The sequence below is a fragment of the Phacochoerus africanus genome, chromosome 6 (genome assembly GCF_016906955.1).
Source record: "Phacochoerus africanus isolate WHEZ1 chromosome 6, ROS_Pafr_v1, whole genome shotgun sequence".
NCBI classification, from domain to species: Eukaryota; Metazoa; Chordata; class Mammalia; order Artiodactyla; family Suidae; genus Phacochoerus; species Phacochoerus africanus.
Window position 1 is genome coordinate 20,873,958 of NC_062549.1, and position 18,778 is coordinate 20,892,735.

Here is an 18,778-nt window from a genome sequence, read left to right on the forward strand (position 1 = left end):
CCATATAAATCCAGTCTTACCAAGCCATCTAATGGTCCCCTGTCCCTTTCAGATCATAGTTCTATGGAATTGTGACAAGCCCCTCCCAGCCAAACACCGCTGGCCTGCCACTGCCGTGCCTGTCATCGTCATTGAAGGAGAAAGCAAGGTAGGACCAGAGCAGACTTCACCGTGGAACCAGCATGGCGTCTTCATTCTTCAGTGGGGCGCCTTGGGTGTTGACCTTAGCTGTCTTCCTCCTGCTCCTGGGAGGTGCTCCCCTGGACTATCTTTTCCAAAACCATACCCGTCTATGAAGGTCCTCCTCTTTGACAGCCATGGTCTTTTGAATCAGGGAATCCTGGGTCCTCATACAAACACTTTAGGGGCTGTGGGACCCTGTCTATACTTTCTTCCTCTGAGCCTCAGTTTCCCCATCTGCAAAATGGAAATATTAACACATAGCTCATGGGGTACTGTTAGGAGTACATGACTTCAGGGCCTGTCAATAGCCGTCTTTCTATACATGATGAGGATGAAGATGAGGCTGCTGATGGTGGAGGTTTGCTTGGCTGATTCATTTCAATTAGTTGGATCTTTTAGAATAGTGGCTCTCCCTCATATTTATCTTAAAAAGGGCATTTTCACCTTAATTTTGTTTTGATGTCTCCATCACAGACTCTCAGGAGTACCGGCTGTCTAGCTGGCCCCCTGCCTCTGTTCTCCAACTCCTGTTGCCAAGAACTGAATGATCTTCTTAATCATCTCATGGCCCTTAAGGGACTCTTTTCGCTAATGTTTTAAATTAACAGTGGAGGCCATGTGTAGTCTGGTCTTAGCCAACTTTTCCTATCTTCCCTCTCATTGTTTTTCTTCTACAAATTTTTTTTTTTATTAGAGTATAGTTGATTTATAGTGTTGTGTCAATTTCTGCTGTACAGCATAGTGACCCAGTCACACACACACACACACACACACACACACATACTTTCACACATATATAAGTATAGTTATTCATTCAAGTTCTTTCCTAAGAGATTGTATATCTATACTTCAGAAAAGCTTTGCAAATGATGCAACTGACAAGGGCCTAATCTTCTCTCCAAATTTGATGATTCACAGTTACCTGAATGGCCCTATGTCCTTCCCTGCCTCTAATTGTTGTCTTTTCCCTTTGCTGTAAGTCTTGACCAGCCCTCCTCAATCTTCACCTCTGTTGTCAGAATTCCTGTTTCTTCTTTAAGCCCTTGTTCACATGCCACCTCCTCTTTGAAATGCCTTCCACTGTTCGTATCCAGAGGTGAGTTCTTTTTTTCTCTAGCTTCTGCCTGTTGCTTTCTTGGAGCTCTTATCCATTGGGAAGAGATTAGTGTCTATTAAATGACACTGAGATTGATGATGGAATGTCTTCTAAGAGACTTCCTCTGTCAGTCCCCAAAGAGTTAGGTCATGAGAAATTGTCCCACACTGAGTCAAACCTCTTTGACCCCAAATAAAAATTATCAGTGTGTTAAGTTGAACCATTTGAAATCATCATCTGGGTTGCCGCAAGTGGCAATTTCATGTAGTTCGACGGGGTGCAGTGAGAATTGTAACTGCCTTGTGGACAAGATGATCAGGGCATTATCTAACCAGTTCCAGCATAAGACCACCTACTATACTGGACCACAGCGGAGAGTATGCCTGACCCAGTCATACTCCTTAGGGCTGGAGGCAGGCAAGATGCTGCTTGGTAAGCATCTAATGAAGAAAAGTGGGGATCAGAATAATCACATGCCTCTTGGCATCAATCTCATTTACCCTTATGAATCCATCTCACCAAGAGCTGTGGTTTCCCAAAAGGGACTGGCACACAGAAGGCTCCTGCCTACAACCCCTGAGATCTGTCTCCCTGCTTCCAATGCCTGAGGCCCTGGGCGGTGCTCAGAAGGGTACTCTTCCCTTGGAACTTGGGAATTCTTTGTTTTTATGCTTCCCTGGGTGACTGCGTCTCCTTCTTGGAGATCAGCCTCTCTTTCAATGTGTCAGGCTATTCAGACAGGATCCATTCTGATTGATTGACTGGGAGCCGTTCTGACTCCAAGGATCAGTGTTGCATTTTTCCGCATGGACTCATTGATTGGTTTTATGTTCTCATTGCCAGCTGGTTGTCCCAGTTTCTTTATTTCTGAGATGATGATGATAATAATAGTACCTTCCTCGTAGGCTATATCAGATGTGTCTTATAAGACCTTCACCTTGGCCGTGGACTCCAGTGGACCCTGGGCTTCCTTTCCCTCACTCTCACTGCCCTGGGACTGTACCTCCTCGTAAAGCATTTGCACTTAAGTCTTGCTTTTAAGTCTGTATAGGGATAAGAGTTGGGCCCATTTTGAGGATGAAATGAGATACTGCCGTGCTGCTGTTCTATACTAAGGGTTCAGTGAGCGTCAGCTCCTCTTTTTGGTCAGCTCCTCTTTTTGGTGTCATAGGCTGGAGTGAGCCTTGCTTTTGTGTGACTTAAGGTATTTAGCTCTCTGTGCCTCAGTCTCTCCTTCAGTAAACAGAAGATATCATAATACCTCACTCACAGGTTAGCTGACTGGATCAAATGGTTTCATACCATCCAGGTGGGGGCAGATGGTCGGCTCTTGATAAATGTCCATTCTTACTGTGCTTCGTCTACTTACTTGCAGACATTTCTCATCTTTGCCACTAGACAGGAAATTTCTTGAGTCTTGGTCATTTCCTCGTCATGTTTTTTCTTTCGGGAAGGGTTTGCACTGTTACATGGTAGCTAAATATTTCTTAAATGAGCTAACAAGGAAAACCCCATTCCCTCAGGATTGCCTTTGTAAGTACATTGGTTCCTTTCATGCTAATCCATTGGACTTTTGGAACATAGCTGACTGAGGCAAGGTATTTGAAAGAGAGCCTCTAGCTCCTACAGTAGAATTTAGAGTGGCTACTTTGGGGCTCTTAACTCTTGTTGATGAAGCGGGTTCAGAAAAAGGAAATGGACCCTCTTCACACCAGCGATTGGGCACAGTCTGGGGAGAGAAATCGAATGTCCTCCTCATTCCCCATTTTAAATTTCCACATCTAGCCTTGCATTTAAAAATGATGTGTTTGCTGCTTTGGCTGGGAAATTCTCTTTTGAATTTATAGGCCTTGTCTTCGCAGCTCTCTCCCCTGTAGGCTTAACAAGGGAAAGGTCAAGGCATCACTAAGCTGGCAACTAATGGTTTCCACGTTAGTCAGTGGACGTGTAAACAGTGTCAGGAGCTGCTGCAGGCTGAGATTTCTGAGCCCTGTGCATATGGGGTTGCTGATCGCTTTTGTATTTTATTTTGCAAGCCTGAGAAAGAAAAAAACAAAACCAAAAAACACTTGACCCAGTTGACAGATGTGTAGGAGCAGAGCCTGGAGCCATTTGTGTGGTAGATACATCTCTTGAGCTCCCAGTGATGGGTTAGAGTGCGCACTTTCCATCCTCTCATGTTATTCGCCCTCCAGTAGCTTCATGGACATGTAAACTGAATCTGAGATGAGGCTTGTGGCTGATTGGGCTTCTGGATGTAAATGAAGCTTGCGCTTCTTGCAGGGGTGAAGGGGTTCTCAGATTTGTGGAGCGTGAACCATTGGCAGCCAAGCTAAGTGCTCCCTTTTCCCTGTGCCTCCAGCATCCAACTCCTTCACTCCCTGGCCTTCGTGCCTTGAAAGTTGATGGCAAGTGGGTCTTCGCTCTCAGTCTCCAAATATGCCTTGGGAGAGGCTGGCATAGCGGTTACTGTACCTTCCAGAGGAAGTGGCCAGTGTGATTGCTATGCATGCCCCACATCCGCTTGTGAGGTCCTTTTAAGCCTGAGGCGGGTACGGCATAGCGGCTGAGGGGCTCTCTAGAATCCACCATCTGGGGCGAAATGCTGGGGGGTCCGTCTGGAGCCTTAGTTTTCTCACCTCTAAAATGGGGTAGTTGTAAAGATGAAATGAGACAATATACGTAAAGAACTTGGGACATTCCCTGGCCCATAGTAAATGTTTAAAAACATTAGTTATTCTTATATCCTCATTCTCACTAGTTATTCTACGGTACCTTCAACACAGAGGTTTAAGCCGTGATTGTCGCAGTCTCTTCAATCTCAATTTTCCAGCTGATCCCCTCGGCCCCAAAACCCTCACCACACACCCACACCCACACATACACACACCCTCTCACCATGCCTTATCCTGGAGCTGCCCAAACTTTATTCCCAAACTTCCTTCCCAGTTGCCCCACATCCACGGACTGCTGCATGTTCTGTTGTTTATTTAATATTTTTCTTTAAATCAGCTTACTTTTCACTTTAATGAAATTAGTTTTAAATAACTGTGCTACTACCTTTTATGCCTACAGCTCCCAATATACAGGTGTATATATTTTGACTAATCTGCTAAAATAAATAAAGAGTGGAATTGTTAAATGTTTGTCTCCACACCTCTTAAAAGGATCCAGCCTTCCAGTGGTGTGTGCCACACACCTGGGATCACGGCTCCCTCCATCCACTCTTTCCTGGCCTTAGAGGGCTAATTCTCTCCCTTCTGTGCCTTTGCAGCCACTGCGCCCTCTGTCTCTTAGGCCTCATTTCTGTCTATACCCAGTGGATTCTAGCCATCAAGGTCCTGCTTCAGTGTTACTTCCATGGCTTTTTCCAACGACTGGTTGCCACGTTGCTGACCTCCCAGTGTTTTCATGTCTGGCTGGGACTGATCATCTGTATTCTAGTCTCTTGGTTATCTTGGTCGTCTTGTCACCTTGGTTGCCCTGCAGACTCTGAAAGTCCAAGGCAGAGAATGTATCTTACTTACCTCTGTACCCCCTTTAGACTAGCTAGGGGTCTGTACTCAGTAGGCGCCCAATAATGGTGAGGGGACTTGGAAGGCTACTGTGTGGAGGGGTGATGTGATGGTGGAGCATCCTGTCTGATGGTGACGATGGGGGTGATTTTCCTGGAAACGAGCCTTTTCACTTACCTCTGCATCCCCTGCCTGCTTTCTCCAAATCCCAGGTCATGAGCAGCCGTTTTCTACCGTATGACAACATCGTCACAGACGCCGTGCTCAGCCTCGATGAGGACACCGTGCTTTCAACCACAGAGGTAAGCATCACACCTGAGGAGAGGCTCCGGGCTCTGCGGGCGGTGGCCTCAAACCACAAGATGCCATGGCCTCTTTCGCCCTTGCCTTGGACAAGCCCAAAGCCTTTCTCAAAACCTCCTGCACAGACGGTTTTAATCAACCCCATTCCTGTTAGCACCTTGCCACCACCTGGTACCTCAAGGCGGGCATTTTTGTCTTTGTTTCCTCTGCTAATTGGCTCCTCATTTGCATGGCTGTGTCTCACCTTCTTTTTTAGAAACTTTTTTGTGTTTAAACAGCACAGTTGCGGGCAGGTATGCAGAGGGACCAAGGGGAGGCGGGAGGGGGCACCTGCTTCATGTTTTCTTAAAACCTCGCCATCTAGACTCTGTCTTTCCCCGATTCTCCAAGCGCCTGTGTGGGCGTGTGTCGCCTCTCTTAGGGAACACTATTCTGGGCTCTAAAGGCAGCTTTTTTGTCAGGGTTGGAAGTGCTCATTTTCTTTCACCCACACTAGAGCAAACGGCTTCACGTTAAGGCTGAGATGGAGATCCCTGCTATTTCAGATGTTCAGGTATTTGTGCCAAAAATAAGATTGCACAAAGCATGTGAGGGGAGAGAAGAGAAGGCGAAAGATAGATTTGATAGAAAACCAATTTTAACAACTCGAATGAGTATTGATCTCTGAAACCTCACTTAACACTGTAGAGGGACCAAAGACAGTTACGTAAAAATGTAGTGTATGGGAAATACATTATTAATGGGCACTTCTAAAAAGCCTGGAGATGTAGCCACTTATACCGCTCCTCTTCTTTTTCCTTTTTATTCATACTCATTTTCTTAATTTACACATTGACACTTACTAGCAGGCATTTTCCTGGACACCAGCCTTTTTTTTTTCTTTTTTTAATTTTTTATTACCGTTGTTTCACAGTGTTCTGTCAATTTCTGCCGTACACCAAAGCGACCTAGTGATTCATCTATATACATTCTCTTTCTGATATTATCGTGTTCCATCGTGTCCCATCACAAGTAACTAACTTGCATCTACTAACCCCAAACTTCCCATCCATCCTACTCCCTCCCTCTGCCCTTTGGCAACCACACGTCTGTTCTCGAGGTCCATGAGTTTGTTGCTGTTCTATAGATAGATTCATTTGTGTCTTGGATGCCAGTCTGATTCTAAGGCTCTGCTGCCCACATAGCTAGGACTCAGTGTTAACTTAGGCTTGCACTCTCTGTGTCTTTCTTCAGAGTCCAAGGATGCTTCCAATTTCCATCAGGTAGCAGTGAGCACACATTAGGTGTAAGGGCAACCTGAATCCCCCCTGGACAGAATGTCCTGGGCCTCGCCTTGGTAAACAGTTTCCGTGCAAGCTGAGCTCTGTAAATACTTGGTGAACGAGTGATATCGGAGGGGTGCAGCATGAGGGGATTAAAGCATGAGCTCACAGCCGACTGGGTCACGTGAAAGTTGGCAGGAGAAAGGGGTGGGGGTGGGGGGGACATAGATTCAATGTTCAAAGGGAAAGCCAGCCATGGAATACAAGGAACAGGGAACACGCACACGCACCCGCATGCACCCCATCCACAAGCTTGCGTTTTTCTGCTGCTTCCGGCAGGGGAAGCTGGCATCTTCCCGGAGCACATTCTTTCAACAAGTATTTATTGAAGGATGTTGTTGTTCTGGTCCCCATGCCAGAATTACACAGAAATTACACAGTTCCTGCCTGCATCCACCAGAGGCCTGGCAGCAAACAGAATTCACATCACACGATTCAAATGAAGGGATTCAGGATGACTTGAGGAGGTCGGGGGGAGGTAAAGGACCCCACGAGAGATGGAGAGGCACCTGGGGGGAGCAGGAGCAAGAAGCAGCTCCCACGTCTCAGCCTGAAGGAATGAAGGAAGGAAACTGTCTCTGGAGCCCCCGAGAGGCAGAATTGAGAGGATGAGGCTGCCCTACAAAAGTTATGATCCCGTTCTGTCAACACCGGGAGTGGGGTGGGGGAGAGAAGCAGGGGAGAAATACCACCCTCTCTCTGTCCCACCTCCGTTTTCCTGCCAGCGACTCCCACTGACCTAACCCACTGGCCCCCAACCAGCAAAAACCAGTTTGAGCAGCCCTTAGAGTTCCATCATCTCAGGCACAGGGCAGGGCAGGAAGAGGGGAGAGTGCGTCTTGGAAAGGCAAACACGGAGAAGCCGCGCACTGCCATGATGTCTATACTCAAGACCATATACTTGAGACCACTACAGCATCTTCCTAAATCATTACCCTGTGACCTGATGTACTGTCTCATCTAACATGGCACAGGGCAATTGGTCTCACTCAGGGTTTCCTTGCTTCTCTTCTTTTCTTTCCTTTCCTTTCCTTTCCTTTCCTTTCCTTTCCTTTCCTTTCCTTTCCTTTCCTTTCCTTTCCTTTCCTTTCCTTTCCTTGTCTTTTTAGGGCTGCACCCGAGACATATGGAGGTTCCCAGGCTAGGGGTCAAAGCCACAGCTACAGCAATGGGAGATCAGAGCCTCATCTGTGACCTATACCACAGCTCATGGCAACGCCGGATCCTTAACCCACCGAGCAAGGCCAGGGATCAAACCTGTGTCCTCATGGATACTAGTTGGGTTCATTACCACTAAACCACAACAGGAACTCCTGGGTTTTGTTTCTCCCTGTCCCATGGTGAAAGGACTTTCAGCTGCAATGACGTATCCATGTGCCTGTGGATTTTTTCTCCAAAGATAGCCATTCCAGCCTCTCCATGCGTACTGGCAGGAAGGCGTGTTGTATGTGGAGTGATTAGAAGTCAACATGGGTTGAACATGAAATGTAAATCCAAGAGGCTGGTGGTCTGGTTTTTCTTGGGGAGTGGTCCTGTGGCCTAAAATGGTGGAGGACAAGGATGTCTCTTTTCTCTTCTTTTAGTTGAATAGATGTTGGTCCATTTTCTTTCCTCTCTAAGGATTCTTCGCTTGTTTAAATGCCTCTCTGTAGTATTAAAGATAGCTTTTTTCAACAGTGTCCTATAAAGGGGAGTAGACATAGTTGGTTTATAGTTATTTACATTTATCTGGGTTGCTGTGAATTCTCAGAAGAAAACAGATGTTGGTTTTGAAGAGAAGAGGCCATAAGCTGACCTTTGCATCCTTTGATGTGTTAATGAACTGCGTGAAAGCAGAACTATCACAAGAATCACAGTTTTATCTGAATTTACTTTTGAGTTCCTTTGAAATGACTTGAAACAGCTTTGAGATAGTAAGGAATTCATGTGATGAAAACACCCCATTGGGTTCTATAGTAGTTGCCAGTGTATGTGTCTCCTTTTCAAAGAATAATGGAAAACCCCAAAGAGAGCTGACAGCCAGGCTGGTTCTTTGACAACAGGCTGCATAAATATACTTTCCCATCAGTTGGCACCATTAGTATCGAATGCCAGTGACCGTGTGCAGGTTATCGTGACCTGGTTTCAATTTTCTGGCAAATACCATCCACACCCCTGCTGTCTTTTAACTTTGAGATGCCCCGTGCCCACCAAGCTTCCTTAGTGTATGTTCCCACACCCCGCTTTCTCCCCATCCCCAAATGTTATGTTTTAGGGGAACAAGCTATATTGTTAAGGCTTTCCTATCTCAAGTCAGGGCCCCAAACTAAATCCTCATAAAAATTTAAATTTATGGATGTTTATAAAAATAGTGCCTTCTAACTAAACCTCAAGAATTCAGAGATAAAAAGACCCTTCTGGATCATACAGGCCAGTGTTTCCCAAACCTAGGATTTCACTGACATGTTTACCTAAAATGAGGCTTAAAAAAGAGAGAGAGAGAGAGAGTGGGAAATTTAAAGAAAAATATGACCTAAGCCATTGAATGTATAATATGGTGGGATTGTGGCAAAAGGAGAGATGAGGACAGTGCCTGTGGTGAAAGCGTGGCAACTACTGATCTAGGCTTATTTGCATTGTCTTGTGATTGAGGTAGAATTCACATGCCATGAGATTAACCATCTGAAAGTGTATAGTTCAGTGGCATTTAGTTCATTCACAGTGTTGTGAATACATTACCTCCACCTTTTTCTAAAACATTCATATTACCCCCAAATGAAATCCTATGCCATTAATTAATCACTCCCTAGTCTTTGGAACCATCAAGCTGTTTTCTGTCTCTGCAGATATGCTTATTCTGATCATTTCCTATAAATGGAATCACATGTTGTGGGACCTTTGGGATATGGCTTCTTTTAGTCAGTATAATGTTTTCAGGGTCTGTCCATGCGGCAGCATGTACCAGTATTTTGCTCCTTTTTATAGCTGAGTAATATTCCATCAAATGGATATACCATGTTTGTTTTCCTTATTGATGAAGTGATGGCCTTTGGATTGTTTCCACCTTTTCGATATTGGGAACAGTTATTTGCTCTGCTTACCAACCCCTGCGATGTCAGGACCTGGACTTGCCAGCCATCACGGTGCTGAGACTTGAAATATCTGTAGAATAAATGCAGTTTCTTCATTTGCATTGCTTATCAAGAAGAGATTGGGCAAAGGCTGTTGGGTGACTATAGAACCTTTATAAAATAAATTATTTTCAACACTGTAGCAGAGCTAAAAGGGAGGCTGGGACACCAGCATGCACCAAATCTGAAACCAGGTGGCTTGAGGTCACATCTTGACTCTGCCACTTACTAGATTTAGAAAAATGACTTGAACCTCCAAATCCTTAGTGTCCTTCTCATCCTTCTCTGTAAACCCGAGATGATAACATTATGTACCTCACAGGTGTTACTGTGAGGATTAAAATATTTAAAAATATGTAAGTACCTGGAGTTCCCACTGACTGTGGCACAATAGGATCGATGGTATCTTGGGAGCGCTGTAATGTGGGTTCAATCCCCGGCCCAGCATAGTGGGTTAAGGATCTAGTACTGTTGCAGCTGTGGCTTAGGTCGTGACTGAGGCTCAGATCTGATGCCTGGCCTGGGAACTCCATATGCCTTGGGGCAGCCAAAAATGAACAAAAAAATGTAAGTACCTATAACCACAGCTGTCACATTATCAGCAATACACAATTATGGGTATTACATAATTTTTTTTTTTTTGACTGCACCTTTGGCTTGTGGAAGTTTGCGGGCCATGTACCAAACCCTTGCCACAGCAGGAACCCAAGCTGCTGCAGTGATAACAGATCTTTAACCTGCTGCAGTGATAACGGATCTTTAACCTGCTGTACCACAGGAGAACTCCCAAGCATTACATGATTATTCACACACACCTATATATACATACATATATACATACACACACACACATATATATTGTTTTTCTATGTGTTGTTTTATTTATTGTTCATCAAATAATCATCGAATGTCAGAAGCGAGTGTCCCTGTTTGAAAGCAGACTATTTGCTAAGTTTAAATGTTAGTTTGTAGCAGGTTCAGAAATACCTACCTCTTTAGAGCACTAGAAAGTCATTTTACTGCATTTCCTTTAAACTAATCCCATGGCTTCACTTGGCCCTGTCCCCACTTACTCTTAGTGATTTTTCACTGTGGACGCATTTTCTAAATTTCCCCTGCACTGTGCATCTTCACACCTGAAAAGCCCAAATGACTCTTCTTTATGATATCCGCTTTCTGTTCCTGTTAGAACTTGTATGCTTTTTAAACCTCTTTTCTCTGGCTCTTAAGTAGATGTTTTTATTTTAGTTACTGCGGCTTTGCTGTGTGCTGGTTATGATGTATGCTGTGTATGCAGCTCTGGATGTAGAGAAAATCTGTGTCTGTTTATACAACAGATGTGTGTGTGTCTCCCATCAATCAGTGGTCACGTGTCCTTTTTGGGGGAGGGAAGCAACTGATTCTTTGACTTTTTAGCTTGAACGGACTAGGTTTCTAAAGGACATCTCTACCAGTTTTTCCCCTTTCTTTCACTTCCACACGAATCGGAAGTTTCTGTGACAGAAAACATTAAAATGTGCATAATTATGGGGCAAAATGTCAAGCAGTCAGTTTAATTTGCTGATGAATACATGGAATTAATGTTTTGCAACAGTCCCGGGATTTCGCGTTAGGAATTAGCCGGGGGAAGGTAATGTTTTGTTGACATTTGTTAACACTGTTGATTGCTTGTTTGGCTTGTGTTCTGCCTGCAGGTGGATTTTGCCTTCACTGTGTGGCAGAGTTTCCCCGAGAGGATTGTGGGGTACCCCGCGCGCAGCCACTTCTGGGATAACTCTAAGGAGCGGTGGGGGTACACCTCCAAGTGGACAAACGACTACTCCATGGTGTTGACAGGAGCTGCTATTTACCACAAGTGAGGGATTCGGACATTATTCATTTATTTATTTTTGGTCTTTTTAGGGCCGCACCTGCGGCATATGGGGGTCCCCAGGCGAGGGGTCCAATTGGAGCCACAGCTGCCGGCCTACACCACAGCCACAGCAACACAGGATCTGAGCTGTGTCTGCGAGCTACACCACGGCTCACGGCAACGCCGGATCCTTAACCCACTGAGTGAGGCCAAGGATGGAACCTGCATCCTCATGGATCCTAGTCAGATTCATTTGCATTGAGCCACAACGGGAACTCCTGGATGTCATTTTATATCGCTCCTCATATGAGTTTTTGGCTGCTGCAGAAATAGTATGTTGCACCAGATCTGGTTAATGACCTTAACAAAAATCAGTTTTGCATCCCCGTTTCAGGTCTGTTGATGTGACCAACATATGTCTTTGAAGCCAGTAGAAATGTTTGGCATATGGCATTTCTAGAGATTATGGTGGAGCAGCATCTTCAGTGAGTCAGAGGTGTGGAGACATCCTCGGAGAATATCAAGGACTGAATATTTAGAGGAACAACTAAAGTAAACTCTTAATTGAGTATCTCGGGGCACTTGGTGCTTGAGATTTTATCCACTGAGAAAAATGAAAAACAATGATTTTCCCACACAGGTCTTATACTCTAACAAGAGGAGACAGAATGTACTTACTAATTCTGTAATATATTTGGAGATAAGTTATACAGTACAGAAAAAAAAGAGCAGATCAGGGTAAAGGATGAGGCAGGCTGCAGGTGGAAAGGGGGCAGGTATGAGGGGGAAGGGTGGTTCTTGGGGAACAAGTGAGATTTGAGCTGAGCCTTGAAAGGAGGAGAGGAAGTCAGCCCAGAGAATATCCATAAGGAAGAGGGCTCTGGCTTAGGGAGCAGCTGGAATAGATGCCCTGACGTAGGATGCTGGAAGAGCATCCAGAAGACCACTGTGACCAAAGCAGAGTGAGGTGTGGGCAAGTGAGAGAGGTCATGGGGAGCCTGGACTCAGGACTCTGCTGTCCATCACGAGGACCTGACTCTCCTAAGTGACATGGGGAGCTGGTGCAGGGTATGAGCAGAGCAGTCTTCTGTGTGGGCATCCACTGTGAAGGCTGTGCTGAGGACAGACTATAACGGAGCCAGGAGAGAAGCAGGGAGACCTATTAGGAGGTCTGATGGAATTGACACTATTTTTTTTTGGCCACGCCCACGGCTTACAGAAGATCCCAGGCCAGGGATCGAACCCACACCACAGCAGTGACCCAAGTCAACAGCATTGCATAGCAATGATGGCACCTTAACCTGCTGTGCCACAGGAGAAATCCTAAACATTTTATTGTAGTTTATTTATTACTGTGTTCATTTCTGTACAGAAAAGTGACTCAATTACACACACACACACACACACATATTCTTTTCCATTATAGTTTATCATTGGATATTGGGTACAGTTTCCTGTGTTAAGCATTAGGACATTGTTGTTTATCCATTCTGTATATAATAGTTTGATATTGTGGGCATGCGTTGAAGATGCTCCAGTATCTTCAGATTGGATATAGAGTTTGATGACTCTAAGATTTTTGACCTGAAGAACTAAAAAGATAGACTAAGCCATCAACAGAGTTGGAGAAAGGTGTAGATGGACTAGGTATTAGGGAAAATACAAGAGTTCTGTCTCAGGCATGTTAGGACATTTAAAAGAATGTGTTGAAAAGGGTCAGGGATGGAGATAAAAATGTAGGAGTTCTTTGCATAGATTTGGACTTTAAAGCCAAGGAACTTGGGTAAGATTTCCAAACAAGTGAGTGTAAAAGGCCAGTGTCCCTGACTCAGTCATGACTGAAATGCCTACTCCTCTGCCTTGGTAAGGTGAACACACCCATCTGAACGTAGTCTTTTTTTAGTAAAACATAAAGAATCCTGTCCTCTCAGGGACAGGGTTAGAAATGCCCAAGGTATAAACACTTAGGATGACTGAATCTTAATCTCGAGATTCCACCTCTTGAGAAGTCTTTGTTCACTTTCTTCCTGCCAGCACCACTCAATGAATCTGAATTATTCAAAGGATTTTTTTCTATAAATATATGCTGTATGTCCCTCAAAAAATAGTAGGGCAAGAAATAATTCAGATTAATTGTGGGTTCTCCATAATGATCGACCACCAGATTAATCAGGGTTTCGCCCTACGAGTGTTGAAATATATGGTTTATAGGCCTCCGAAATGTAACAGTTATATTTGAGGGCTCAGAATTATGGGATAGTATTGAATACAGTTCTGATTGAACCAATACTTAAAACTGTAAAGCAGCTTGAAATGAGGTATACAGATCATGGGTAAGTAATTTGCCATCTAAGTATTCCATTTCTAACCAAACCAGCATGATTATTAAAGTTAGGCTGGGCAAGCCACATCTTCATCAGTGTCCCTCGTTACCTTATCTGTGAAACAGGGATCATCATAGCACCTACATCATAGGTTCCTTCTAAGGATCAGATGAGTCATTTCTTATGAAGCACTTCAAAATATTACCAGGGATAGAGTAGGTACTATATAGATGGTAACTGTCATCATCAGTCATAATATGTTCAGAGATTCAGAGAATGGGGTGTATGTTTTCTGTCCAAGAAGACCACCGTTATTACATAAGGATGGTCGCTGCTGAAACCCATCTTTGGTTTTTACAGATATTATCACTACCTTTATACCCATTACCTGCCAGCCAGCCTAAAGAACATGGTGGACCAATTGGCCAACTGCGAGGACATACTCATGAATTTCCTGGTGTCTGCTGTGACAAAATTGCCTCCGATCAAAGTGACCCAGAAGAAGCAGTATAAGGAGACAATGATGGGACAGGTAAGAGAAGAACTGCCCTCCCTGACTTTGCTCACTGGTGGCCCAGTCTCAGGTGATGGTTCAGTGTTTCTCTAGAAAGCATAATGAGGAGATATCAGGAAAAAACAAACAAACAAAAAACATGTCCAAAACTCTAAGGGAGTGTATGGTTGGCACATGGGTAATTGGGAAGATGTAAGTCAAGGGTATCTTTATGGCAAGAATGTAAAAGCTGTCATATGACCTACAAGGTGGTATGAGAAAGACATCTCTTCTCCAGAGTCCAAGACCTGCAAAGAATTTATGTAAGTTTATTATAGGGTTTTTGGGGGTTTTTTTTGTTTTTGTTTTTTGTCTTTTTCTAGGGCCGCATCCATGGCATATGGAGGTTCCCAGGCTAGGGGTCTAATCGGAGCTGAAGCCACCAGCCTACACCAGAGCCATAGCAATGCCAGATCTGAGCTGCATCTGCAACCTACACCATAGCTCACGGCAATGCCGGATCCTTAACCCACTGAGCAAGGCCAGGGATCGAACCTGCAACCTCATGGTTCTTAGTCGGATTCGTTAACCACCAAGCCACGACGGGTTTTATTTAATGAATAGCTAATAATACCCTCAACATGGCCTTCCGGTGGTTGCCCTTGCGTGTAATAAGCATTGTGGAGGCAGACCAGGAGTCCTAATACTTGATTTTCAATTCTAGAGCCAGCACTTATCAGCCGTAGGCAAATCCGTGGCCTTCTGAAACTCAGTTGTCTCATCTTTAAAATGGAAATGATGAAATCCACCTCACAGGGTCGAGATCAGCTGTATGAAAGCTTTTATCAAAGTAAAGGACAGTCATAAAAGTTTGATATGAAAGATACTTTCAAGGAAATATAATCCAGCTCTTTCTTTTTACAAGTTAGAAAACTAGGGCCCACAGAATTTAAGCATATTGCCAGAAGTTGCCCAGGAGTAGCGGCAACTCAGAGTTGAATTCTGGGTTCTGTTTTTTTCCCACTACTTATTCTTCCACATCCCTGGGCCCTTTTATTCATCTTGAACAGAGCCCTGCACTCTGTGTGAGAAATCAGAAACCTTAAGACCATTTAGATCTACTCAAATTAAATCAAGAAGAATCCAGCAGGATTCGAGTCAACCTAAAAGGACATACTTTATATGGTTATATCAGTTCACTTTTGGGGGTTTTCCATGTACCTTGTTCTAACCGCTATTGAAAATCATATATAAATCTAGCTTTCACAGAGGAAAACGTAGCCAGGCAGCCTGTTAACGCAATTGGTGGTTTTTCATTCACTAAATTTAGTAAGAGCAAAAAATTTACAGGATTTTCAGCATATAAAATTGAGTCATTCAGTATTTGCCAAATATGTACAGGTTATTGGACCTTGTTCTGGGTCCTGGTTATGACAAAGCTGCCATCCTCTCTGCTGCCCACTCTGGTGAGCAAAGTCTAGAGGAAAATTCTATTTCCCTCTAAGTACTGAAAGGACAGGCAGGAGGATTTGCGAGAAATTTGTCATTTTTAAGACTGAAAAGACTATTCAGATTCAAGCAAAATGAATCGAGCACCCCAGGCACTTTCATATTTATTGTCCCATTTAAGGACACACCATTCTTTTAATATTCTTTCTTCAGCGAGTCCTCCGGACTCCCCTAAAGTTATATACAAATTAGGGGTGGAACTTAGCATATGATCTCTTAGGGGTTGGTTTTTAACCCTTTTCATAGATTTGCCAGCAGTTCTCCCAAACCCAATATTTCCTGTAACTTTACACCTCTTTTGGAACAGATCTAAATTTAGTCTTAGGTCTAACTCGATGTTGCTAGTTAGAGATGTACTGTATTTCCATCCTTCTTCCCATCAGATACACTCGATTATTGAATATTTGGGTGACTAGTGAAGTAAATGGATCTCATGCTTTCAAATTACACTTTTGAAACAAAAGAAAGTTACTTTCTCTGATACGTTGGTTGACCCAAAATAAATGTTAAAATCTAGAAGCAAAAAAAGAGACTCGATTAATTCAGCTGGATTCTTTTTTTTTTTTTTTTTTTTTTTCATTTGTAAGAGAGAATAGGCATGCACTTGAGCTCTGAGACTGTTTTCTGTTTGCATGTGTGAGCACTGGCCCAGAGGTAGGGAGTCTGGACTTTGGGGAATGAGTGGACTGGTCAGAAATGGCCTGCAAGCCCATCCCAAATTAGGAGCAAAACAGAGGTACCTTTGGGGCTGTCGACTCTCATGTGGACTCCATTGGTCAACTTCATCTGATCGTCTCTCTGGTTTACCAAGCAGAGTTCTCGTAGTACCGAGGGTACAAAATGAAGCCCGAGTTCTGCCCCTTTCCAACCTTGAACAAATCATTTTAACTTCCTTGACCTTGCTTCCTCATCTATACAACAGAGATGTTATTATCTGGATAGATAACCTGACCAGTTGTTGTGAGGCTCAAAGGAGCTCATGAAAACACTTTACAAATAGTATTTTGTTTGTTGTTCTACTGCTCCAAGGTAACTTGACATTGATATTTACCTTCAATGGTTACTTTCAAGCATGTTGACACTTGTGGTTTTAGAGTGATTCTGAGTGATTCTCACGCCAACATGTACCTTCCTATGAAAGTGTCTACTAACAATTGCATAAGGATACAATCCCATTCAACACACACACACATTAAACAGTTGCCTATTGATATGTTTGTGACTTTTTCCACATAATTGGGTGGCCCACCTTTTCCTTGTTTCATAAAAACATGATTTTAAAGATAATATGCTTAGTTGGTCTAGTTAAACTTCAGCACTCACTCAAGTCATTTTAAAAATAGCTTTCTTTTCAATCAGTGTCAGTCATTTAAATGGTCTAAAAACATTTAACCAAGCTTCAGGCTAACAGAGAGAGCTGAAGAGATGCTGGCCACCTTTCTGCTTACCCAGGATTCAACCAAGTTAACAGGAAGATCTTAGAAAATTATCTTTGAAACCATAAATACACGAGTAGTCATTGTATTTGATCCAAGTGCAAAGCCAAGGTTATATATTGCGTGACCATAGCGGTTGAGCTTCAGTTGGTACTCTCAGATCAGAGAGTGTGCCAGTCCCTATGGAGCTTTGCATGTTTCTGGCCTTGGGAGCAGAGCATACCATGTCTTGGGAAAATCTTCTGGCGAGGCGGAAAATCAGAATCAGTGCTTGCATCTTCATCAGACACATGGATGGGGCTGCGCAGTGGCCAGACCAGACCCCAAGCCCGACTGCCAGCGGGTAAGCCCAACTTCACCTTGGGTCGCGTGTCCACCTCGCGGGTCACCTCTCTCATCGCCTTCCTTGTTTCTTTCCCTCTCCCCAGACCTCTCGGGCTTCCCGCTGGGCCGACCCCGACCACTTTGCCCAGCGACAGAGCTGCATGAATACGTTTGCCAGCTGGTTTGGCTCCATGCCGCTGATCCACTCTCAGATGAGGCTCGACCCCGTCCTCTTTAAAGACCAGGTCTCTATCCTGCGGAAGAAATACCGAGACATCGAGCGACTTTGAGGAGCCAGGCCGAGTGCCAAGTGGGGGAGGGGACGCGAGAGAAGAGACAGGGTTGGCCGCTCTCTCTTCCCAGTGCAGGTCTGCTCAGCAGGGGAGCCAGATTGTGCCAAGCATCCAAATAAACTCAGACAAACCGAATCACATGAAAAGAAAAGAAAAGAAAAGGAGAAAAAAAAAAAAAAAGGCCAAGGGAAACTCACCTCCTGACTCTCGGGACTGCACGGGACTGCTCCAGACTCACCTCACTGGCTTCTATGTCCCAAGACTAGGTTGTGTACAGTTTAATTATGGAACATTAAATAATTATTTTTGAAATGATTGCTATGCAGGTTTAAACTTTTTTAATGATCAAAACTATTAAAAACCAGAGTTCTTTCTTTAATCAAAATTGTGTTGGTTGTGAATATTTCAAAGCTGCTACTCCTCTTCCCATAAACAGTGTTGCTGCTGGTCACGCAGGGTCATCTGTGGTTGCCAAAATCTCAGACTTCTCAGAAAACACCTAAGTCACTCTACCCAGTGTCAAGAAATAACCAAACGTAATTAAGACAAGTTCCTTACTCAGCTTTGCCAGCGCTCATTGTTTTCCATTTGGAATTTTCAGATCCACTTGAACTTTTATCTCTTAAACCTTGCTGCATGAGAGAAAGTATTACAACCTCCAGGTAGACAGTTCTGAAAACTTTATGTTTGAGATCCAGAAGTATGATTGTTTTTGTCATGGGAGGGTGGGGGGAGTTAGTACCAAGAAAACGCTGTATAATTAAGAAATGTTCCGTTTGCGCAAGGAACCATGCAAACAATCCACCAGCATATTAGTGAGATGGAAATACTGACCCACAATAGCCAACCCAGTGCTTTTCAGGGAGGTGGGCTAGATTATACTTTAAACCATTGACACACGTCTCCTTAGAGTTGGGAAAGGCTTTGGGTTAGAAGCAAAAGAAGATATAAGTAGGTTGGTGGCAGATCAGGAGTCACAAGACAAGCTTTGCTCACAGTTGTGAAAAACCTCAAGTTT

The 18,778-nt window shown here is 44.0% G+C and overlaps 1 protein-coding gene across 1 annotated transcript in view; it reads left to right on the plus strand.

Annotated features, from left to right (window-relative positions):
- EXT1 (exostosin glycosyltransferase 1) overlaps positions 1-18,145 on the plus strand; it is a 290,643-nt gene extending 272,498 nt beyond the window's left edge. The window contains exons 7-11 of the mRNA XM_047783377.1: positions 53-148; positions 5,007-5,096; positions 11,224-11,384; positions 14,066-14,237; positions 17,572-18,145. Coding sequence (XP_047639333.1) covers positions 53-148; positions 5,007-5,096; positions 11,224-11,384; positions 14,066-14,237; positions 17,572-17,757 — 705 coding nt within the window. The 3' untranslated portion in view covers positions 17,758-18,145. The remainder of the gene's footprint in view (positions 1-52; positions 149-5,006; positions 5,097-11,223; positions 11,385-14,065; positions 14,238-17,571) is intronic.
- Positions 18,146-18,778: the final 633 nt, after the last annotated feature.